At 47.9% G+C, this 25,932-nt stretch overlaps 1 protein-coding gene across 1 annotated transcript in view; it reads right to left on the minus strand.

Annotated features, from left to right (window-relative positions):
- The window catches only part of LOC145399015 (vesicular glutamate transporter 1-like), a 111,531-nt gene that overhangs the window by 22,713 nt on the left and 62,886 nt on the right, over nt 1-25,932 (minus strand). The window contains 5 exon segments of the mRNA XM_080271744.1: nt 2,863-2,977; nt 6,493-6,611; nt 7,311-7,390; nt 9,523-9,650; nt 16,997-17,059. Coding sequence (XP_080127870.1) covers nt 2,863-2,977; nt 6,493-6,611; nt 7,311-7,390; nt 9,523-9,650; nt 16,997-17,059 — 505 coding nt within the window.

Genomic DNA, 25,932 nt, shown 5'->3' on the forward strand with positions numbered 1-25,932 from the left:
GCAGGGATTACCAGATAAGAGAGAGAGAGAGAGAGAGAGAGAGAGAGAGAGAGAGAGAGAGAGAGAGAGAGAGAAAATCAAAATGGACCAGGGGTGAATGCGACACAACGGTAGAGAGAGAGAGAGAGAGAGAGAGAGAGAGAGAGAGAGAGAGAAGGGAATCTAGTGCGAGGGTGAGAACAGAGACCAACTTAAGCAATACTGATCAATTTCCGGTGGCCCTGAGGAGGAGGAGGATAGGTCGCAGAGGAAAAGCCTTCGAAGAGAGAGACGGAAAGGATCTCTCTCTCTCTCTCTCTCTCTCTCTCTCACACACACACACACACACACACACACACACACACACACACACAAGGGGGTGACAGGGCCGGAAATTCAGTGTAAGATTTACGATGTGGCTGAGATGTTGTGTAGCCTATAGTCATACGCACACATGTACACATCGTTACTTATACGTGTACACCTCTTTACTTAACCTCTTCGATTTTTTTTTTTTTTTTTTGAGAGAGAGAGAGAGAGAGAGAGAAAACTTGGAAATGGGAAGAAATGAAAAATGAACTCCTATTTCGCACGCACGCACACACACACACACACACACACACACACACGGGCCACTTGATCTCATACATACATACATAAAGGCATTTTACATTCATGATGGAGCGGGGAAAGGGAGGGAGAGAGGGAGGGAGGAGGAAAGGAGGGAGAGAGGGAGGGAGGGAGGAGGAAAGGAGGGAGGGAGGGAGGGAGGGAGGGAGGAGAAAAGGAGGGAGAGGGTAAGTGAGAGGGAGGGAGGGGAAAAGGAGGGAGAGAGGGAGTGAGTAAGTGAGAGGGAGGGAGAAGAGAGATGGTCGGGGTAGGAGGGAGAGAGGGAGGTGAGAGGATGGAATGGAGAGAAGATAGGGAGGGAGAGAGAGGAGAGATGTGGGAAGGAGGGGAGGGGAAGGGAGGCAGCGATGGGGAAGCAGAAGGGAGAAAGGGAGGTGAAAAGATGGAATGAAGAGAAGAAAGGGGGGGAGAAATGGGAAACAGGAGTGAAGAGGAAGGGTGGAGACGAGAGGAGAGGAGGGAAGGAATCAGAGGAGAGGGGAGGTAAGGGGAGGAAGAAGAGAGGAGAAATGGAGAGAGAAGGAATGGCGGACAAAGAGAGAGAGAGAGAGAGAGAGAGAGGGCAGGGAGTGTGACCTGGCTCTAGGCTACTGACTCCTTTCCCCACACACAATACTCTCTCTCTCTCTCTATTACAGCTAACATTCCACTTCTAATGATTTTCTTTCGTTCTCTCTCTCTCTCTCTCTCTCTCACACACACACACAAGTAAAAGAATCTTGTATTTTTCCTCCTTCACCGTCTTTCTCCCTCCCCCTCCACTCCTTCCTCCTTTTTGTCTCCCTCTCTCCCTCCCTCCATCTCGACGTATTTCCTTCTCTCCTTCCCTTTTCTCCCTCCCTTCTTTTTTTTATCTCCCTCACTCCTTCCCTCCTTCAATACTTCCTTTTTCCTTCCCTCTTTTTTTCCTTCCTTCCTTTCTTTCCTGCCAATCTACATTTCTTCCTCCCATCTTCCCTTCTTTTCCCTTCCTACTTTCCTCCTCCTTTCCTCACCTTCCTCTTTTTTTCTCTTTCTCCCTCATCCTTCTCTCTTCTGTCTTCCTCCTCCTTCTCTCCCTGTCTCCCTCCCTTTTTCTCCCTTGCCCCTTCCTCCCTCTTCTCTCTACTCTTTCTCCTCCCTCCCTACCTCTTTTCTTCCGTCCTCATTCTCCCTCACTTCTCTTTCCTCCCTCCCTTCCTCTCTTTTGTCTCTCCCTTCCTCCCTCTTTCCTCAACTCCTTTCATCCCTTCCCTCCCTTCCGTCTTTCTCAGGCCTTTCTTCTCTCTCTCTCTCTTCTTCCACTCTCTTTCTCTCTTTCATTCATTCACTTTCTTCTTTCTCTTCCTCACTTTTTTCCCTTCCATCTCTATATCTTTCCTTCAGTGCCTTTCGTAACTCTCTCTCTCTTATTATTATTATTATTAATCTTTGTTCATAATCTAACATTATTTTCCGGTACATTCTAAACCCCCCCCCCCCACTCAGGTCTCCTCTCATGTCTTTCCTCCCTCCTTCCCCCCTCCCTCTCCCTCCACTCCTCTCGTTCTCCTCCTCTCTTTATTCCCTCCTCCCTTACCTCCTCTCTTTTTTCTCCCCTCCCTTCCCCCTCTTTACTCTCCCCTCCTCCCCTGTTATAACCGCGACGGAATCTTTGAAATTAATGATGACGAGGGACTTTAGGCTCATCACCGCCTCTCTCTCTCTCTCTCTCCTCCTTCTGTTTACACTTACACTCCCCAGTCGCCTCATGCTCTGCTTCCATCTCTCATACCGTACCTCCTGCCTAAATCTGCCACCCCCCCTGCCTACCTCCTCATACCTCTCCCTGCCTAACCCACCTGCTTCGCCACTCCACCTACCTACCTTGCATGCCTCGCTACTCCACTTACCTGCCTCTGCCTACTCCACCTGCCTACCTTGTGTTGGTAATTACTCCACTTACCTGCTTCCTGCCTACCCCACCTGCCTACCCTCATTCCTAACCCACCTGCCTGTCTTTTATGCCTAAATACTCAACTTACCCGCTTCCTGCCTACCCCCTCCCTACCCAATCTACTTACCCTCCACCGAACTCATCTGCCTAACCCCTCACCCTACCCCACCTCTGCCTACTCCCCCGTCTACCCCATCTGCTACCCCCCCTGCCTAACCCCGTCCACCCCATCTTCCTACCTCCCTGCTACCCCCCCTCTACCCTATCTGCCTAACCCCTCACCCTATCCCATCTCTGCCTCCCCCCTGCCTACCCCTTGCCTCCCCCTCGTGCCTCACCTCCACCAGCCCCTGCATGATCCTGACGGCGATGACGGCGACGGGATGGAGCCGGGACGCCCCTGGGATGAGCATGTTCAGCAGGGAAGACGTGGTGATGGCCGTACCGAACACCCTGAGGGGGGAGGGTTGTTAGTGGGTGGTGAGGGGAGGGTGTGTTAGTGGGTGGTGAGGGGGAGGGGAGGGTGTGTTAGTGGGGGTCGGTGGGGAGGGAGGGAGGGAGGGAGGGAGGGAGGGAGGGAGGGAGGGAGGGGGAGGGGAGGGGAGGGGAGGGGAGGGGAGGGGACGGGAGGGGAGGGGAGGGAAGAGAAAATAAGATGGGGCAAGGATGAGTGTAGTGAGAGATAAGTAACAGTATACAAGAGACATGTAACTGCTAAAAAATGTGAGAGAGAGAGAGAGAGAGAGAGAGAGAGAGAGAGAGAGAGAAAGGGGGGAACAATAGTGTGGGGAGAGAGAAGGAAGTGAAGGGGAAGGGAAGGGGAAAGGAGGGGAGATCAGCGAAGGAGGGAGATGGGGTTGGGGAGAAAAGAATGAGAGAGAGGAGAGGTAGGAAGAGAGGGAAGGAAAGCCAGAGAGGAAGAGGGGAGGGAGGGGGAGAGAATGGTTGTGTGGGGGGGAGGAAAAGAGGGGAAAGGGTAAGGGGAAGTGGAGGAGGAGAATGCAGTAAGGAGTGGGGGGGGGAATGAAGGAGGGAGGAAGGAGATAGGAGGTGAGGAGGAGGAGAAGAAGGGAGAGAATAGAGGAGGGGAGAGAAGGAGGGACAGGAGGGGGAGGGGAGTCTTAGCTCCCCCCCCCCGCGTCACTACTAGTCCATTTGGTAAATTAAGTTTTCACATGTTCAGTTGCCTTGATGGAGGGACGCAGGGAGGGAGGCAGGGAGGGTGGCAGGGAGGACGGGAGGGAGGCAGGAATTAAGGAGGGGAGGCAGGGAGGAAAGAGAAGAAGAGGGAATGAGAGAAGGAAGGGGGAGAAGTGGGAAGGTGAGAAGGAAGGGGGAGAAGAGGGAAGGTGAGAAGGAAGGGGGAGAAGAGGGAAGGTGAGAAGGAAGGGGGAGAAGAGGGAAGGAAAAGGGGGCCGGGAAGGAATGATGATAGAGGGAGAGGGAAGGAGAGAAGGAAGGGAGAAAGCAGGAGAGAGGGAGGAAGAAGGAAGTAGGAAGAGCGCAAGCATGGAGGGAGAAAGTGAAACAAAGGAGGGAAGGAAGGAGGGAAGGAAGGAAGGAGGGAAAGGATGAATGAATGAAGGAAAGATGGTAGGAAGGAATGTGAAGAACAGAGAGGAGGGAGGGAGGGTGAGGGTGAGAGGAAGTCTGGGAGGGAGTGGGAGGGTGAGAAAGAGAAAGAGCAAGGGAGGGAGGGAGGGAAGGAGGGAGGGAGGGCAGTAAATCGAGGGTTAGAATGGTTGTAAGATGTGGATTCAGGGTCGGGGGGAGGGAGGGAGGGAGGGAGAATGCGAGGGTGAGGGGAAGAGAGGGAGAGGGTGGGAGATAGAGCCTGTAAAGGAGGGGGCAGAGAAAGAAAGGAAGGAGGGGTTGGGGAGAAGAAGAAAGGGAGGAAGGAGGCAAATGAGAGGCTTGGAAAATAAAGGAAGGAGGGACGTGAGAAAGAGAGGGAGGGAGATGGAAGGTGTGAAAGGAAGCGAGGGAGGAACAGCCAGGGAGGGAGGGAGGGAGAAAGGGAGAGAAGGGTAAAGGGAGGACACTGAAGAGACAGAAAGAAAGGAAGGGGTAAGGCCACGGAAGAAAGTAAGGAACGTGAGAAACTGATTGCAAAGATTGAACAGATTGCAAAGGAAAACAATAACAGGAATTTCCAACACGTAGGTAAGGCAATGGATATAAGTGAAAAGAAAAATCTGTTACTGACTTGATTCTTTCCTGATCTGCAATACATATCATTAATTTTTCTTGTGAGTCTTTTTTTATGTTAGTAAATTGATGGAATGAAATGCTGAGTGTGGTGTGGCAGGGTGTGGTGTGGCAGTGTGTGGTGTGGCAGGGTGTGGCGTGGGAGTGTGTGGTGTGGTAGTGTGAGGTGTGGTAGTACGAGGTGGCTATGAGGGATGGTAGGATGTATGGCAATGAAGTGTGGTACTGTGGTAGTGCAATGTGTGTCGTGTGAGGTGTGCAGCAGTGTGTAGTGTAGCCGTATGTAGTGTAGTTGTATGCAGTGAGGCTGTGTGTAGTGTAAATGTGTGTATGTAGCTGTATGTGGGGTAATGTAGTGTTTCAATGTGCACAATGAATATCGCAGCATCGTACACTGCAACAAAAGAGGACTCTGTCTAGTGCCCAGAGACAACACCTACACTGCAGCCGCACGTTGTCCTTGACCTCTCCCTGACCTGCACCACCACTGAATCACGTCATCCCAAACCCACACACAGTGTTAGGCGTCAATTTTGATCCAAATCGAATGAGGCCTTCATATTTTGCTGACACAGATGTGGTCTGTTGTCCTCATGGAGGCGTGTTCGGTTCCCGGCTGGGGCAGCAAACAGTGTAAGGATCTGAATGTCGCTGAAACACGCTTTACTGACCGATCACTGGACTCACCGACATGTCGAGTAAACATACCCTCTAACACCTATACCCATACACCAGTCCTGTACCAGAAAGTCCTGGCATGTATTCAATACAGACGGTGACCACTGGCGGCAAAGTGGAAGGGTTCGACAAGTAGAACGACTACTGGGCCTTAGTAACGAACTGCTAATCCTATGCCCAAAGCTGCCGTATTATATATACACCTACAAATGTACATACTTCGAATCACACTCAATCACAACAGTTACCCTTCTGCGTCGCTAATAACTACAGTAATTGTGGCAGGTGGTGGCGACCATCATCCACTCACTTGATGTAGTGCTGCCTACTTCTTCCTTAGCCTTTATCATTCCTTTTTCTGTGCCTGTCCTCCTCTCTCCCTATTTCTCCCATCTTTCCTGTCACTTCTTGTTGCTTTTCTTTTCTTTACAGGTGGCTTTACATTGAGCGACAAGGCAAATGGTTTCCTGTAAGCCAAGAAACCATTTACAACGCTGGGTGGTAACCATATAACCAAACCATAGGTGTTCCCTACGTGTCAACAAGTAGGTTGGTGGGAGGGTCAGTGTCCCTCCCCGTAAAACAAATAACTCAAAGTCAAATGGCCACCCCTTACGGGATTGTGGCGTCTGGCAATAGATAGATAGTTAGATAGATAGACAGAAGTGGGTTATGGACACTGAAGGACGAAGTTTGCTTAGGTGGCACAAGTTTTTCCGTCTCAGTCTACAGTGCTACCGAAGCTGCCTGGACTCAGTAGTTCATTTACACATTCAGGGCTATGGAGAAAAGGAACATAACTCTATCATTCGTTTGTAGGCAGAGCTCATGAGGCTTACATATTATTACAAATTATTTACGTGTGTGTGTGTGTGTGTGTGTGTGTGTGTGTGTGTGTGTGTGTGTGTGTGTGTGTGTGTGTGTGTCTGTGTCTGTGTGTGTGTGTGTCTGTGTGTGTGTGTGTGTGTGTGTGTGTGTGTGTGTGTGTGTGTGTGTGTGTGTGTGTGTGTGTGTGTGAGAGAGAGAGAGAGAGAGAGAGAGAGAGAGAGAGAGAGAGAGAGAGAGAGAGCTATTATATTTACCTGTGTGCTGGGAATCTCGAGGCAATTAACCCTCCCGGCACCTGCGTCACCAGGTAACCCCAGAAGAATGAGGAGTCCACCACGCCCACGATGTCGTCACTCCAGTCTATCTCACGCTTCTGTAAGGGGACGTGGGCGGGGGCGGTGTGGGTGTGGGCGGGAGGGGGAGGAGGAAGTGGTGAGATGTCCATTCATACAGAAATTTTAATGCAGTGTTCAAATATCATCATTATTACTGTTTCATCATCATTATTAGTATCATCATCATTATTACTATCTCTACTGCCCTCAGCCGTACAGGAAAATAAGGAGAAACAGCACCTAAACCAACACAAGACAAATATACCGTAAAGGAAATTTTACAAGAACGGCAGAAAGTAATAGTATTAATGACGAAGAATGAGATAATAAAGGGTGATATTACGGTAGTCTTTTTACTCTAACTTGGCCTAAAACTGCAGCAGTCTCTCCATCTTGAATACTGAGTTGTAACAGGAGAAGAACGCTAGAACAGGATGCTAGTCACGAAGAAGTGCTATGGCAAGAATGTAAAGCGGTAGTAGCACTGTCATTTTCCGCCACTGACCTGCGTGTTATAAGCTGCAAAAGGGCGAAAATCTGGGCCAAGTTAGAGTAAAAAGAGTATAGACATGCGTTATATTTATGTTTATTTATGAGGAAGAAGGAGCGTTGTGGTGTGGATGTGATAGAATGCATTAGGAGAAATACATTGAGGTGGTTGGGCCATGTGGGGAAGATGGAGTGTGAGAGACTAACTAGGAGTGTAAGAGATAGAGAGATGGATACACAGGACGTACCCCCGACTGCGTGTTGTTGCTGGTCATCTCCAACACGGCCACGCCCATGTTGCACCGGATGCCGAATGAGATCAGGAACCCTGCAACGATGTGCAATGGCGGTACAGTTAGGACCAATCTTAGAGGGACGCCTTCACGTTGTGGCACCAATATAACTGAGCGGCTTCACTGCCTGGTTATACAAACGTCCCTCAACTACTTCCCTATCCCCATAAAAGGAGGATGGTGGAATGAAGGAGGGAAACTTCAGCCTGCAGTCTACCGGGTTCACGTTCAGTTAAGCCTGGGGTCACAATTAATTCCATGGTGACCTTTAAAAAGGTCACCATGGAATTAAGATTATAAAATAGGGTTACAGAGAACAATGGCGACAGGTGACAAGATGTACGGAGTGTCTAAGAAATACACCTGACATGCCAGAGGTTGACAGAGAGCGAGAGGCGGTGGCAAGGAGATAGAGAGAGAGGAAGGGCGGGGCGGGGCAGGTGAGAGAGAGAGACAAGCAGCCACACCTCCAGCTCTCCCCCTCTCCCCCTCTCCCCCCCTCTAGCTCAACAGGTGTGAGGGGGTGAGGGCGGGGTCAGGCACACACCCTTCGTCCACTCAGGTACCCCGCCACACCCACACTGCAACAGGTGAGGCAGGGGTGAGGCAGGGGTGGTGATGCGAGGGCGTGGCTCAGGTGTGGGGGTAGGCAGGGGTTGGGTGATAAAGGGGAGAAGGAAAGGGAGTGGGGGGAGGTGAGTGTGTGTGTGTGTGTGTGTGTGTGTGTGTGTGTGTGTGTGTGTGTGTGTGTGTGTGTGTGTGTGTGTGTGTGTGTGTGTGTGTGTGTGTGTGTGTGTGTGTGTGTGTGTGTGTGTGTGTGTGTGAGAGAGAGAGGGGGGGGCTTGGGCGTGGCTCTAAGTTAATACCATAACTGACAGTGTGTGAGAGAATGAGAGAGAGGAGGAGAAAGAGAGAGAGGGAAGGGATTGGTGAGTGAGCAAGAGAGAGAGAGGGAGTGAGGAAGGGAGGGGGGGATAGGAGGGCGTGGCTGTAATGTAACACGAGGAGAGTGACAGCGTGTGAGAGAGAGAGAGAGAGAAAGAGAGAAAGTGAGAGAGGGCGTGGCTTGAGGTGTGTCCACGTGGCCTTAAAGAGGAAGTGAGAGAGAGTCAGGTGGGCCAGAGTGAGCGAGGCAGTGAGAGGGACCACACCCTGTTCGACACTCCTCTCACTCACTCACTCTAACTCCCTGGCTTCCATTCACACTATCACTCCCTTGCCCCTTGCACTCCCTCAGCCTCACTCTAACTCACTCACTTTCTCCCTATCTCTCATAAACACCAAGAGAAATGCATCTGAATTCCTACTCTCACAACAACACTACTTCCTTGACCCAATCTATCACCACCATTATACTCAATCTTAATTTTCATGTCTAATAATATATCTTTCTTAACTCGTCCCAAGATAAAACAATCCTTACTACAAGATTCCATTCACTATCACAACCAGAAGACATTTTGGGTCCACAGCAGAGTGCCATACCGAGAAGCAGTGACCACCAACACAACTTCTCTAACAATATAACAAACTCGCCCATCACAAACTTATCTCCATTCCCCAACTCTCCATAAAGGAAGAGGAGAGTCCCATATTTTCAGAGAGCCAGTGACCCTCCTTTGATGTCATTCCTTCCACGTGTAGAGTTAAACGATTCTTCTGTATTATAATGACTCCCCATCATTTCAGTAAAGTGGTGACCTGACTTGACCTAGAACGAGAGAGGATAACCAGCGTGAACGTGACCCGCAATCCACACATAAATGACGTAATGACCTGAGTGAACTAGACTTTTGTGATTTATTGTGATTTATTGTGAATTATATCTTTAAGCAAAACAACTACCTAAATGATAAATAACTACTTTACTTACCTTTAACCAGGCGTAAGAATGGCATCCCTCCATCTTGACTGCTGAGATGTAACAAGCGATGAACAACAGAATGCGATGCTAGTCACGAAGAAGTGCTATGGAAAAGTTGTAAAGCCAGAAAATGAGCTTCACAAAGACTAAAATCTACGCCAAGTTAAGGTGAACGAACTAAAGTGTGATAAGCTAAACACAAATTGCCCTATGACCCTGACCCTGACCTTGTGACTTCGGCCTTAACAACTGACCTAATGACCTCGTGACCGTAATAACCCTTGACCTATGACCCTGACTGACCTATGCTGGCGAGGATGGCCATGGTGAAGCGCTTGGTGATATTGCAACAGGGGCAGTCAGGCGGCAGGTACTGGTCGATCTTACGTAGCGGCGGCTTCTCTCTCTCGTACTCCTCATCTCCACCCTCACTGCAAGAATGGAAGGTCACATTAGAATATTACAGGATCTTACGTAGGGGGAGGGGGTTCTGTCTTACGCAGGGATCTTCTATCTTACGTTGAGGCGGATTCTTTCGTTCGTACTCCTCATCTCCACCCTCACTGTAAGAATGAAGACAAAAACATAAGAATACCTCAGTCAGAATATTACATGATCTTACGTAAGGGCGGTTTCTGTCTTACGCAAGGAGGTTTCTATCTTACGAAGTTTTCTGTATTATGTAAGGGGGCTTCTGTCTAACGTAAAGGGTTTCTGTCTTACGTAAGGGTGTTTTCTATCTTACATAAGGGGGTTTCTCTTCCTCGTAAGAATGTAAGAACAGAAGAACAGAGGAATACACTGAACTAAGAACAGAAGATAAGTGCAAGTCAAAACACAGTACATCTGATTAAACATATGAGAGAGAGAGAGAGAGAGAGAGAGAGAGAGAGAGAGAGATGTCAGCTGAGGCGAGGAAGCAATAAGTCAAGAGCGGCATTACTGGCGCCCGGGGTGAGGTCAGCCCCCCCCCCTCTCTCTCTCTCTCTCTCTCTCTCCCTCCATCCATCTCCTCCCTCCCTTTCCCTCCATCCATCTTCCCTCCCGAACAACATATCTTAACTTTTTACCTCCATTAGCCACCCAGCAACTCTCTCTCTCTCTCTCTCTCTCTCTCTCTCTCTCTCTCTCTCTCTCTGCAGGACATGTACCCAAATAAGGTCGCGGTCTTAGATAAAAATTAGGCTGTCATTCTTCAATCATGTATTATGAATTCTCTGTATATATTACGTAACAAAAATGACTGTTGTTGGTGGAAATAAAATTATTATTATTATTATTATTATTATTATTATTATTATTATTATTATTACTCTCTCTCTTTCGCTCTCTCTCATACATACATACATACACACACACACACACACACACACACACACACACACACACACACACACCTCCTCCTTTCTTGCCTCCATCAATTCTTTTCATCTCTCTCTCTCTCTCTCTCTCTCTCTCCTGTCTCATCTGTCACCGCGCTCCCCGCCCTTCCTCCTTCCTCATTAGGACCTCTCCCTCATCGCCAATTTTCCCTCCCTCTCTCCAGTCTCTCCATCCCTGTCTCCCATCTCTCTCCTACCTTCTTTTCCTCTCCACCCTTGTCTCCTCTCTTTTCCCATTTCTTCTCCTCTTGTTTCCTTTACTCTTCTCTCCTCCTTACCTCTTCCCACATTCCTCTACTTTCTTCCAACTTCTTATATCCTCCCCACTTCCTCTTCTCTTCATTTCCACATTTCCTTTGCTCTCCTTTCCTACTTCTACTCTTCTTCCCTCCTCTCCTCCTATTCCCTCCTCTTCCCCCTATTTCCCCCTCCTCTCCTATTTCCTGTGCGTCCCTTTAATCCTGTCTCCCTCAGCTGTGCCTCGTGCGGCGGCCACGTGGCTTTGTTTACAAACATCAGCTGGTTTAAAGGTCCAGGGCTTCACCTCATCCTCCCTCAGAATATTTGTAGACTGGCAATAAACTGTCGCTCAGATGGGGGGAGGGGGGATGGAGCAGGAGGGAGAAGAGAGAGGAAGATGGGAGGGGAAGATGAGAAGGAGGGAAAGGAGTGAGGGAGAGGGAGAGGAGGGAGTGATGAGAGGTGAGGGAGAGTGGAAAGGCAGAGGAAAAGAGTACAGGAAGGAAAAGAGAGAGAGAACAGTAGAGGTGGTGGATTAAGAGGAAAGAGAAGAGGGGAATGGGGTAAAAAATGGGTGGGGGAGGAGGCAAGGGGAAGACAGGAAGGGAGAAGAGGAAAGAGATAGAGAGGTAAGAGGAGCAATCTATCCAACTATCTATCTATCTATCTACCAATCTTGAAGCCTCTATCACCACCATCTCCTCAGCCAATCTAACCAGCCTTCCCTTGTACATTATAAGGCATTTGAAGATTTCCTAACGCATCCTTCTTAACAATTTACTTTTCGCATTAAACCACAATATCCTCCAACATTATAAGGTCTTTGGAGGTTCGCAACATCTGTATCTTGGCGATTTATTCTCCACATCACACCTCGATATTCTGTTCTATGTTACTGATGAAAATTATGTCAAAATAAGGAGACACAAATAAGGGGGGACTGTTAAGGTGTACTATGCAAAATAAATCGCTTAGGATGAGGTGTTACGAAGCTTCCTATATACTCCAGTACACTCCAGCCACTTATGCAGAAAACGGGGCTAATCTCTCTCTCTCTCTCTCTCTCTCTCTCTCAGATACAAGAACATTTAAGAGAGGAGGAAAGAAGCGGAAAAAGGGAAGAAGGAAAAGAAGATGGGAGAAGAGAAGAGGGGACGAGAGAGGAGAGTGAGATAAGAAACGGAGAGTGAAAAAAAAGGGGAGGGAGGAGGAGGAGGAGGAGGAGGAACTAATAGAATATGACAGGAAGGAAGGGGAGGGAGAAAGAGGGGGAGGAGAGGGAACGGAAGAGGAAAGGAAGAGGGAGTGTGGAGGAAGGGAAGGGAAGGGAAGAGGATAGGAAGGGGGAGTGGAGAGGAAGGGAAGAGAAGGGAAGGGAAGGGAAGGGAAGGGAAGGGAAGGGAAGGCAAGGCAAGGGAAGGGAAAGGAAGGGAAGGGAAGGGAGGGATTTGGAAGGAATAACAGTAAGGAAAGAAAGGGAAGAGTTGGGAAGGGGGAGGTGAGAGGGAGGGAAGGAAGGGGAGAGAGAGGGAAGGGAAGGGAAGGGTTTGGAAGAGGGAGGGGAGAGAAAGTGAGGAAGGGAGGAAGAGACAAAGAGCGAGAGTAGCTGAGTGAGCGAGAAAGGACGGGATGGAGAGCGGATAGGGGAGGGGAGGGGAGGAGTGGGGAGGGGAGAGGGGTGAGAACTCGACTGTAACAAGAATAGCTGAGTGGACAGATGAGAGAGAGAGAGAGAGAGAGAGAGAGAGAGAGAGAGATTACGACGATGGATATGGTGAAAAAAATACCTACATAAAAATCATAGGAAAAAAATAAGTGAGTGAGTGAGAGAAAAAGTGAGAGAGTGAGGGAGAGAGGGAGGGAGATGAGTGACAGTAACGAAGGGTGAAGGAGGCAGGGAGGGAGGGTGAGGGAGAGGGAGAGGAAGGGAGAGGGAGGAGAAATGACGTGTTTCCCTGTGACGTGGCTAATGTATCTCTCTCTCTCTCTCTCTCTCTCCCTCTCTCTCTCACCTCTTTTTCTGCTTGTTTGGTGTAGGTTGATTCTCTCCCTTTCTTAACACCTTTCTTCCTTCCCCTTGTCTCGTCTCTCCTCCTCCTATTCTCTCCTTCCTACTTCCCCCTCCTTTCTCTCCTTCCTCCCCCCCTCCTATTCTCTCCTTCCTCCTCCCCCTCCTATTCTCTCCTCCCTCTCCCTCCTATTCTCTTCCTCCCTTCCCTCTCCTTTTCTCCTCCTCCCTCCCCCTCCTTTTCTCTCCTTCCTCCTTCCCCTCCTTTTCTCTCCTCCTCCCTCCCCTCCTTTTTCCCTCCTCCCTCCCTATTCTTTCTCTTCCTCCCTACCCTCTTCCTTTCTCTCCTCCTTCCCCCTCCTTTTTTCTCCCCCTTCCCTACCCCCTTCATTTTCTCTCCTCCCTCCCATCTTTTTCTCTCCTCCTCCCTCTCGCTCTTCTCTCCCCCCTCCCTGTTCTCTCTCCTCCCAGCTTTTCATAATTTTCCCCCTCATTTCCCCTCTGAACCCCGGCCACGGCAACCAGTGCTTAATTACTGAGGGGAGGGAGGGAGGGAGGGACGTGGGAGGGAGGGAGGGAGGTAAGTTATGTTGGAGGGAGGGTGGGAACAGGTAAGTGGAAGAGAGGGGGAGGGGAGAGAGACAAGGTAGGTAAGTGGAGGGAGGGAGGGTAGGCAGGTAAGTGGGAGGTACGAAGAAAGGGAGAGTAATGGGTAAGTGGGAGGGAGGCAAGGCAGGTAAGTGGGAGGGAGGGAGGGAGACAAGGAGGAAGGTAAGAGATATTTCCATGTTTAGTACTATTTCTTTTTGTTTCATTTTATTTCATTTTATTTCATTTCACTCTGATGGGCTTAGAGCGATTTTTTTTTTTTTTTTTTTTTTTTTTTTTTTTTTTTTTGGCCTCGAGGTGTTTCCCGATCTATTTTGAGAGAGAGAGAGAGAGAGAGAGAGAGAGAGTGAGAGAGAGAGAAGCTGGAGGGAAGAAAGATGTGAAGATAAGAAAGGGAGAAAGGAAGAGAGAAGGAAAAAGGGAGACGTATTCAGTATTTTCTCCCCCCTTAATCTACTATGCTACCTCTCTTCTCTCTCTGTCTATCTAAGTATCTATCTATCTATCTCTGTATCTATCTGTCTGCCTTCTATCTATCTACCTATCTATTTACCAACAGTTTTTGTCTCCCTTTCTCTATTTCACAATCTCCCTATTTAATCTCTCTCTCTCTCTCTCTCGCTCTCTCTCCCTTAACCTTCCTCCTTTCTCTCCCTCTCTCATTAACCTCCCTTCCTACTTTCCTAATCTCCCTATCACCCTCCCTACCTCCCTTTCTACCTCTCATCCTCCCTCCATACCTCTCATCCCTCCATCCCCACTACCTCTCCTCCATCCTCTTTCCCTCCATCTCTCCCTCTCAACCCACGTCTCATCCATCCTCTTTTTTTCTCCCTTCCTTCCTCCCTGATCTTGCAACTCTCCCTTCCTCCCTCCTTCTCCCTTCCTACCTCCTCCTCTAGTTCTCTCCCAGCCTCCTTCCCTCCCTCCCTTCCTCTCACTCACCCTTCCTTCCTTCCATCCTATCATCCCTCCCCCCCTTCTCTCTCTCTCAATCTATGGCTATCTCCTTCATCTCTCTCCCTTCGCTCCTTCACCCTTCCAGAATCCTAATGCACACACACACACACACACACACACACACACACACACACACACACACACACACACACACACAAACACACACACACACACACGTCTATCTCTTTGTCTGTCTGTCTCTGTCTCTGTCTCTCTTCTGTCTCTCTGTCTGTCTGTCTCTCTCTCCCCCTCCCCCCCTCTCTCTCTCCCCTCAGACAGTTTGGAGCCCCACAAGTTGAGAATTAAAACTCTGATAGTCAATGAGATCAGACGAGGGGAGACGGAGGAGGGGAGGGGAGGGGAGGGGAGGGGAGGGGAGGGGAGGGACAGGAGGAGAGGAGGGGACGGGGAGAAGAGGAGGAGGGAAGGGGGACGAGGAGAAGAAAGGGAAAGGAGGAGAGATGGAGGAAGAGAGGGGAACGGGGGGAGAGGATGGGAAGAGGAAGGGAAGAGGAGGAGGGGAGAGGAGGGAAAGGGAAGGAGAGGAGGAGGAGGGAAACGGGGGCGAGGAGAAGAAAGGGAAAGGAGGAGAGATGGAGGAAGGGAAGGGAAGGGAAAGGGAAGAAGGAAGGAAATACGAACAAGGAGAAAGGACGGGAAAGAGGAACAGAGGAGGAGAGGAAGGAGAAGGAAGGGGAGGAAGGGAATAGACAGGGAAGGGAAGAGAAGGAAAGGGAAGGGGCGGGAAAGGCAAGAAAGGGAAGGTAGTGAAAGGAAATGAGAGGGAGTGAGAGGAGAGAAAAGAGAGATGAGGGTAGGTGGGGAAGTGAAAGGATTACAAGAATGAAGAAGGTGGAAATATGGAGAGGAGAGGAGAGGAGAGGAGAGGAAAGGAGAGGAGGGGAGAGGAGAGGAGGGGAGAGGAGAGGAGAGGAGGGGAGAGGAGAGGAGAGGAGAGGAGAGGAGGAGAGGAGAGGAGAGGAGAGGAGAGGAGGGGAGAGGAGAGGAGAGGAGAGGAGATTTTAAGGTGAAATGATAGAAAACGGAAAGAGGAGAGAAGAGAAGAGGAGGAGAGAGATGAAAGGGGAAATATGTGAGGGGAGAAGAGGGAAATGGAGAGAAGGAGAGGAGACGAGGAGGAGAGAGGAAGAGGGAGATATATTAAAGAGGGGAAGAGGGGAAAATGAGACGAGGGGATATATGGGGAAGAAGATTAAGAGGAGGAGGAGGAGAGGGTGGGTGAGAGACGGAGGGAAGAAGGGGAGACGAGAGGGGAGGAGATATGGAGAGGGAATGAGGAGAGGGGAGGAGAGAAGGGAGAGAGATTAGTATGGATGTGGAGGGAAAGGGTGTCTGAAGTGGGAGGGAAACTGATAGATAGACTGATTAGATAGATAGACGATGAGTGAGAGAGAGACAGACAGACAGATAGATAGATAGACAGATGGAATGGCAGAGAAAAGAGAGACAGACAGACATGAACAGACAGATATATGTAGACAGAGAGAGAGAGAGAGAGAGAGAGAGAGAATAGCCTCCCTCCGGGCTACTGTTCAACATCACTAATTGGCCAAGGGCTTCTATCACCATTATAACTACCACAACTACCACTATTATAACTACCAAAACTACCACTATTATAACTACAACTACCACCATTATAACTACCACCATTATAACCACCACCATTATAACTACCACCATTGTAACCACCACAAATACCACTATCATAACTACCACAACTACCACTATTATAACTACCACAACTACCACTATTATAACTACCACAACTACCACTATTATAACTACCACAACTACCACTATTATAACTACCACAACTACCACCATTATAACTACCACAACTACCACCATTATAACTACCACAACTACCACCATCATCTTAGCATCTATATCTACGACAACCAACACAGCTACCAGCATCACTACAACTACTACCACCACCACAAAAACAACTACCACAACCACTATTCTTATTACTATCACTACTACTCGTACTATTGGTAATTTTGAAGAGAAAAAAAAAGCTATACACAAGACTATCCCCATAACTTCCTTACTACTACTACTACTATTACTACTACTACTACTATTACTACTACTACTACTACTACTACTATTACTACTACTACTACTACTACTATTATTACTACTACTACTACTACTACTACTACTACTACTACTATTACTACTACTATTACTACTACTACTACTACTACTACCATCTCACCACAAACACCACTACAACACCATCACCACGCCACACTACCTCACCACATCACCGCCAAAAACCACACCACCACATCACATCAACATACATACATATATCTGACACACACATACATAAATATATACATATGAACATTCATACACGTAAATATATACACATCAACATACACACATATACATACGCCACATCACACCAACACACATCCATACAAACACCACATCACATCAAAAGATACACACCATACACAATATCACGCCAACACATACATACAGATACGTAATTACATACATACATAAATACACACATACACACACATACATACATACTCACCCCTGTCCCCTAAGATGTCCAATTTTTGAAGCCTCCAGTTCAAACTCCTCATACTGAACGCCGCTGTAGGGAGAGAGAAAGAATTAGCATCATCATCAACGTTATTACCATCATCATCATCATCATCATCAACGTTATTACCATCATCATCATCATCAACGTTATTACCATCATCATCATCAACGTCAGTACCATCATCATCATCAACGTTAGTACCATCATCATCATCAACGTTATTACCATCATCATCATCAACGTTAGTACCATCATCATCATCATCAACGTTAGTACCATCATCATCATCATCATCAACGTTATTACCATCATCATCATCATTAACGTTATTACCATCATCATCATCATCAACGTTATTACCATCATCATCATCATCATCAACGTTATTACCATCATCATCATCAACAACGTTATTACCATCATCATCATCATCAACAACGTTATTACCATCATCATCATCATCAACGTTATTACCATCATCATCATCATCAACGTTAATACCATCATCATCATCATCATCAACGTTATTACCATCATCATTATCATCATCATCGTTAGTACCATCATCATCATCATCATCATCAACGTTATTACCATCATCATCATCATCATCATCATCAACGTTATTACCATCATCATCATCATCATCAAAATTATTACCATCATCATCATCAACGTTAATACCATCATCATCATCATCATCAACGTTATTACCATCATCATCATCAACAACGTTATTACCATCATCATCATCAACGTTATTACCATCATCATCAACGTCAGTACCATCATCATCAACGTTAGTGTCATCATCATAATCATCAACGTTATTACCATCACCATCATCATTATCATTCCAACAATAACAACAACAATAACTAATAATAATAATAATAATAATAATAACAATAATAATAATAAAACGTATTAAAAAAGAAAAATACTAAATAATAATAATAATAATAATAATAATGCCAAAAGATATTCAAACTGTCATATGTAAATGCGAGAGGAGGGTGTAAATCTCTCTCTCTCTCTCTCTCTCTCTCTCTCTCTCTCTCTTATGTAAACCCCACAACCATTCATCCCCGTTGATGACGTAACTCTGACGTCACAAACTCCCATTCTCCTTTCCTGTATCCTATTTCCTGTCATCATCACCATCATCACTACCACCACCACCACCACCACCTTCATCATCACCACCACCATCAATATCCTCCTCCTTATCACCAACATTATCCTCCTCCTCCTCCTCCTCCTCCTCATCATCATCATCATCATCATCATCATCATCACTATTTCCCACTAATATTATAGAACAGACAACATCTTTGGAAAAAAACAAATCACTGACGTCACAAAAACCAGGACGCTGATTGGCCAAAATTCAATGACGTCACAAAACTCTGGATGCTGATTGGCTGAAACTCCGTGACGTCACACATCTCAAACCTAATTGGACGGGAGGGCCAGAGTTGCCATATTGCCGCCCTGGGGACCAATTTGCGGCGTCCAATTTGCCATAAGAGGGTGATAATTGGGTGTCTGGCCCCCCATTTATCACCCAATTATTCCCCACACCCCAACAAAAAATAAGAAAAACAAAAATATTATGTCTGGGCAAATATACATACTCTTCCTTCCTCCATTCCTCCTCCCCACTTCCCTCCCCTCCCTTCCCCACATCTCTCCACTTCCTTCCACCACTTCCCTCCTCTCCTCTCCCTTTCCCCTCCTCCCCTTTTCCTACACATCCTTCCCTCTCCTCTCCCCATTTCACCTCCCTTCTCCATTATTCCCCTCTCTCCTCCCTTCCCCTCCCCTTCATTCCTCCCCTCTTACTACCCATCCTTCCCTCTCGTCTCCCAATTTCATATCTTCTTTCTCATTACCTTCCCTCCCCTCCCCTCCCTTCCCTTCCCCTCTCCTCTCCTCCCCTCCCCTCACGGTAATTGGCCAGGGGTCCTCAGCGTCAGCCAATTAAGGTGCAGGTATTTTTGTATTTAGGTGACGTCATCAGATTTCCCTCCCTCCCATTTGCATACCGGTTTTGAACAGGTTGAGGGGAGGGGAGGGATTAGGGGAGGGGTTTTATTACTCTCTCTCCCTCCCCCCCTCTCTCTCTCTGCGTGTGTGTTGTCCTCTCCCTCCCTATACACCCCCCCTTCACCTGCCTCCCTACCTTTTTCCCTCCTTGCCTATCTACCTTCCTCCCTACATATATCCCTCCCCATCCCTCCCTCCTTCCTTACATACCTCCCCCTCCCTCCCTCCCTCCATACAGCAATATCCGACTCTAGTGTTGACTCTTATCACGCTTCACTCCACCCACCTCTTATTAATTCCTCCATCCCTCCATCTCTCTCTCCCTCTATCTATCTTCATCCCTCCATCTATCATCCCTCTATCTCCTCTCCTTCTATCTCTTTACCTTCATCCCTCACTCTTATATCAGTTCCTCCATCACGACCCCATCGCTCCTTCCGTCTATCTTTCCATCCCTCTATGTCTTCATTTCATCCCTTTATCCCTGCTCACCTCCATCTCCATTCATCTCTCCTTCCCTTTATCTCTCTCCTCCATCTATCCCTCCCACTCTCCATCCCTGCCTCTATTACCAGCCACCTCTCTCCATCTCTGTCCTCATCCCTTTATCTTCCCATCCCTTCTTTCAGCGCCTCCTATTCCCCTCCCTCTACCTATCCTCCCTTCCCATTCCTTCCTTCCTCCCTCTACCTGGTCATCTCTCCATCCAACCCACCAGATATGTATGTATATGCACGAATATTTTACACATATATACACATACATAATATTCTATCACTTAATCCCTTCTTCGATCCTTCTTCCTCCTTTCGTTCGGTTCGCCATTCATTCCCTTCTTTAGTTCTTCCTTCTCTCCTTCCGCCCTTCTTTCTCACCTTCCGCCCTTCCTTCTCACCTTCCGCCCTTCCTTCTCATTCTCCCTCATCCTTCATTTCTATCCGTCTGTCCCTCATTCATTCTTTCCTTCCCTCCTCTCCTCCATCTATCCTTTATTCTACTCATTTTTCCAATCTGCCATCTACCAATCTACCAACACGAAACACACACACACACACACACACACACACACACACACACACACACACACACACATGCAATGAACTTTTTATTCATCAAAAAACACATCTGGACAGAAAGAGAAGTATCAGTTGGGAATCTCTCTCTCTCTCTCTCTCTCTCTCTATGTATGTATGAATATGTTTTATATCTTTATAATACATATACACATTTACATATATACAGAGAGAGAGAGAGAGAGAGAGAGAGAGAGAGATTAGAAAGAGAGGATCATTGCCTGGCTCTCTGCTTTGATGTGCCATGATAAACAGCCCTTCTCTCCCTCTCTCTCTCTCTCTCTCTCTCTCTCTCTCTCTCTCTCTCTCTCTCTCTCTCTCTGTCATCCGGGTATCGAGTTGTGAGAGGAGGGTTGGACAGAATGACAGAAAGTAAAATGAAGGAAGACAGAAAGGAAGGAGGAGAAGATGGACGAAAAGAAGGAAAGAAGGAAGGATTAATAGATATATGAATGGATAGATAGCTGAATGAATATATAAGTGAAGGAAGGAAGAACGGATAGATCGATATATGGAATTCAGAAGAGACGGAAGGAATGATAGATAGATGAGTGAGAGAGAGAGAGAGAGAGAGAGAGAGAGAGAGAGAGAGAGAGAGAGAGAGAGAGAGAGAGAGAGACAGACAGACAGAGACAGAGACAGAGAAAGAGAGAGAGAGCAGCACTAGGTTATCGACAACTCAATCCGACAATATTGAGTGAAGCCAGTTTACCCCTCTCTCTCTCTCTCTCTCTCTCTCTCTCGTGCAGTGGTCAGAGGTCTATATCTATCTATCTATGGATCTATCTATATGTATTGGTATGTATCTATTACTAACATTCATATCTACTTCCAAATCTCTCTCTCTCTCTCTCTCTCTCTCTCTCGTCAAGGGTTGGAGGTTGCTGATGTTGCAAGATGGCCGTCGCCCTCCTCTCTCTCTCTCTCTCTCTCTCTCAGGTCTATCGAATCGCTAAGAACAGCATAATGGCGATGATTCAAGGGCTTACATCTCCCCTCCCCTCCCCTCTTCTCCCCTCTCCTCACATCTACTCTCCACTCCCCTCCTCCTCCCCTCCCCACCTCCACTCTCAACCCCAACCCATTCCCTTCCCTCCCCTCTCCCCCCTCTCTACGCATCTTTCCCTTCCTCTCCCTCTGTTCCTTCCCTCCCCTTCCTATTTTCCCTTTCCCTCTGCTCCCCTCTCCTCCCTCTCTCTCTTCCATCTCTCCCCTTTCCATCCTTCCCAGTCCCCTCTTTCTCCCCTCCTTCTTCTCCCCCTCCCCCAATTTCTCTTCTCCCCCCTTTCCCCTCCCCTCCCTTCCTCTCCCCCTGTCTTCCTTCTCTCTCTCTCTCATCCTTCCCAATCCTCTTCCTTCTCCTCTCCCCCTCCCCAATTCCTCTTCCCCCTCCCCCTCCTTCACGTACCCGAGTTTCAAGGTGGTGGCTGAGTGGCAAAGAAGTGGACTGCTCATCGTAAGACCGCGATATCGATTCCCGACTTTGCACATTTCCATAACACCCTCACGCTCAAGACAACTCTAGCGCTTTATTCCCTTTAACCCAGACGATTTTATTCAGCTGAGCGAAGAATATGCCTGAGAATACTGAGAATATTTACCACCCCCTCCACTAACCCTCCAATGGTCGGGATAACTCTAGTATTTCATTGTAGATTATGCCAGACGATTTTATTAAGCTGAGAGTTAGGGAAGAAAAGAGTAAGAACACGGTATATTCTCTCTCTCTCTCTCTCTAATTATACTCCTCAAATTAAACCCCCCTGACAGTAAAGATATCAATGAAGACTATATCTAACCCCTCCAGTAGAGAGAGAGAGAGAGAGAGAGAGAGAGAGAGAGTGTGTGTGTGTGTGTGTGTGTGTGTGTGTGTGTGTGTGTGTGTGTGTGTGTGTGTGTGTGTGTGTGTGTGTGTGTGTGTGTGTGTGTGTGTGTGTGTGTGTGTGTGTGTGTGTGTGTGTGTGTGTGTGTGTACTACCCCGTGTCACCTAATGAGGATTGACGATCTTATTCATTATAAAGACATCAACCCCCCTCCCCTCCCCTCCCCTCCCCTCTCCCCTCCCCTCCTTCTACCCCTCCTCTCCCTTCCCATCCCTCCCCTCCCTCTACCTCGCCCTTCTTCCTAGTCATAGTCTCTACTCCTTGTCTCATCTCATCTCTCTCTCTCTCTCTCTCTCTTCTCTCCAGGTGTGGGATGGAGTTAGGGAGGAACAGGAGACGAGAGGAGAGGAAAGCAGAGTAGAGGGGAGGGGAGGTGAGGGAAGAGGAGAGGAGAGGGGAGGAGAGGAGAGGAGAGGTGAGAGAGGTGAGGAGAGGGAAGAGCGGGGATAAAGGAGGGGGAGGGAGAAAGACTAAGGAGGTGAGAGGGCAAAGGAAAAGAAAGATGAGTATAGTAATGGAGAAGAGAGGAGAGGAAAGGATAGAAAGAGAGAGGAGGAGAGGAGAGGGAGGGAGAGAAGGAAGATGGGGGGATGGGGGAGGGGGGTGATGGGGGGGAGGGACATGTAAATATCTCTAATTCAAGAAGGGTAAGTCACAAGATGTCTCCCTTAACTACTTCCTTCAGCGATTTATTTTTTCCTTCCTTCCTGCATATAAAAACATCTTCCTTCATTCACAAATTTTCTTCCCTTCCTTCCCTCCCTTCCTTCTTTCCTTCCCTCCCTTCCTTACCATTCTTCCATTCCTTCCTTCCTTCATTCATTCACAAACTCATCTTCCTTAACACACTTCCATTCCTTCCTTCCTTCATTCATTCCCTTCCTTACCATACTTCCTTTCCTTCCTTCCCTCCCTCCCTTCCTTCCTTCACCCAGTTTCTTCCTTATTTCAGTAAACTTCTCCCTTCCTTCTATCCCTCCCATAATAAATTACTTCTCCTTCCTTCTTTCCTTTTCTTCACGAACTCTTCCTTCCCTCCTTCCTTCTTTCCTAACTTGTCATTTCCTTAACTTTTCTTTCCTTCCCTCCTCTTTTTCCCTTTGTGACTTCATCCTCTTTCCTATCTTCCTTCCCTTTACACATCACTCCTTCCTTCCTGCCTTTCGTCCTTCCCTTCAAGTAATTTTCTCCTTCCTTCTGTTCTTCCTCTCTCCTCTCCTTCCTTCATAAGCTTTTTTCTTTCTCTCCAGCCTCCAGTCCTTCTCTCTATCATCCTTCCTTCCTTCCTTCTTCTCTCCTTCCTTCACAGATTTTTTTCCCTCCCTCCCAGCCCTTTTCTCTGCCATCCTTCCTTCCTTCCATATCATAACACACTTCTTCCTTCATATCCCTATTTCCTTCCCCTATTTCCTTCTCTCCTCCTTCCCACAATAAAATCCTTCTTCTTCCTCCTTCAACTTTTTCCCTCCAACCCAGCTCCTTTCTCTCTCTCATTTCCCTCCCTGCCTCCTCATTTCCTTCGCCTCTCACTCTTCTCTCCTGTTTCAATTTTCCTTCCTCCACCTCTTCTCCTCCCTTTCATCCCTCACTTCTCCCTCCCTCCCTATATTCCTCCATCCTTTCTTATCCTCTTTTTCCCTCCATCCCTGTATTCCTCCATCCTTTCTTATCCTCTTTTTCCCTCCCTCCCTGTATTCCTCCATCCTTTCTTATTCTCCCCTTCCCTCCCTCCCTCCCTCTTTCCCTCCCTCGCTCCCTCCCATACGAGTAAAACTTTGGGTGTTAAATGGAGTCGTTGCACGCCAGATGAAGAGGAAGGAGGGAGGGAGGGAGGGAGGGAGAGAAGGAGAGAAAAGAGGATGGGAAAGAGAGAGAGAGAGAGAGAGAGAAGGGAAGGGGGAGGGAATGGAAGGAGGGAGAGGCAAGGAAGGAAGGGGTGAACGTGTTTTTTTTTTTTATGTGTCCGACTCTGGGCATATGCTTCACAGCTGCTCCCAAGGCCCAGTAGTCCTACATGCCATACACCTCTACACGTCACCATTTCGGCGCCAACACCCACCGTCCATATTGAGTATATGCTAGGGCTGTCTCATACAGGACTGGTGTATTGGTATTAGCGGGGGTATTTTTACATGTCAGCGGGTCTTCTGGTAGATCAGTAATGTCTGATTTAGTGAAATTCAAATCCTTAAACTGTTCCCTGCCCCAGCCGGGATTTGAACCTGGGTTCGGTAGGACTGCAGGCCACCTCTCTACCGACTGAGCCACCGCCTCCCCCCAATGAAAAGGAGGAGGAAAGGAAGGAGGGAAAGAGGAAGGGAGAGGAAGAACTGGAGGGAGCGATGACGGGAGGGAGAGAGGAAGGAAGGAACGTCAAACGGGAAATATATGGAAAAGGAAGAAGGGAGAAAAAGAGAGAGAAAGATTCTGGGAGGGAGGAGGGAAGGAGAAGGAAGGAAGACGAGAGGGACGAAGTAAAAAGGAAAGGAAGGAACGAAAATGAGAGGGTGAGAAAGGAGAGAGAGAGAGAGAGAGAGAGAGAGAGAGAGAGAGGTCATCGGTAGTCAATTGATATGGTAATGCTTTCTCTCTTTTCTCCCTCCCTCCCTCTCTCTCACTCTCTCACTTTCTCTCTCTCTCCCATTTCCCCTTCAATCAGTATTCAAAGGCTATTAGGGTCCCGTAAGAGCGTGGTTAATGGGTGGAGCATTATTATTAAATGGGAGTCTTGTGTGTGTGTGTGTGTGTGTGTGTGTGTGTGTGTGTGTGTGTGTGTGTGTGTGTGTGTGTGTGAGAGAGAGAGAGAGGAGGGGGGGGAGGGGCCATAACAGCCAGATCACCACTCCCTGATCTTCACTTCTCCTGAATTATTTAACATTCCTAACACCACCGCCTGTGAGGGGAGGGAGGGAGAGAAGGAGAGGGGGAGGGAGGTAAGAAGGGAGGCAAGGAGGTAGGGAGGTAGGCAGAGGAGGAGGGAAAGAGGTAGGAAGGAGGCATAAAGGTAAGGAGAGAGGTAGAGAGGTAGGGAAGGAGGTAAAGAGATGGAGAGATAGAGAGGAAGAGAGGGAGGGAAGGAGGGAAAGTGGTGGGGAAGGAGGCAGGAAGGTAAGCAGGGATGAAGGGAGGTAAGGAGAGGAGGGATGGAGGGAAGCAGGCAGTGAACTATGGAGATTAGGTGAGGCAAGAGGTAAGGTAGGTAGGTAGGTAGGTAGGCAGGTAGGTAGGTAGGCATGTGGGTTGATAGGTAGGTAGGTAGGTAGGTAGGTAGGTAGGTAGGTAGGTAGGTAGGTAGGTAGGTAGGAAGGAAGGGAGAGAGGGAGGTAGGAAAGGAGAGAAGGAGAGAGGCAGGTAGGTAGAAAGAATGGGAGGCAAGCGAGGGGTGAGGCAGGGTGAGGCAAGGAGGTAGGCAGAGAGTCAGGCAGGGAATGGATAGACATACATACAAAAATACAGCGAATAGGAAGAGACCAATTTCGAAAAAAATGGATGAAGTAAAATTAACACGGCTAAGTCGCTAAAAGAACGAAGCTACGTGTATAAGACAAGGATAGTAAAGATGAAAGGCTCTCTTTCCCCCACCCACCTCTCCCTCCGAAAAAAAAAAAAAATAATAATAATAAAAAGGTCGGCAGGAAAAAGACAGAAAAACATCGATATTGTTGGAAAAATCAATGTTGAGAGAGAGAGAGAGAGAGAGAGAGAGAGAGAGAGAGAGAGAGAGAGCAGCTGTGAAAGAGGGGGTGAGAGAGAAAAGGTATCTCTCCATCTCCCTTCTCTATCCATCACCGTAATCTCTCTCTCTCTCTCTCTCTCTCTCTCTCTCTCTCGTGCTCAAAGTGTGACGAGGAAACCACCCACTGGTAAATTGGACCTCAGGGTGACACACACACACACACACACACACACACACAC

Source organism: Coenobita brevimanus, chromosome 47 (genome assembly GCF_032717465.1).
Source record: "Coenobita brevimanus isolate Jiangsu-jjx chromosome 47, ASM3271746v2, whole genome shotgun sequence".
NCBI classification, from domain to species: Eukaryota; Metazoa; Arthropoda; class Malacostraca; order Decapoda; family Coenobitidae; genus Coenobita; species Coenobita brevimanus.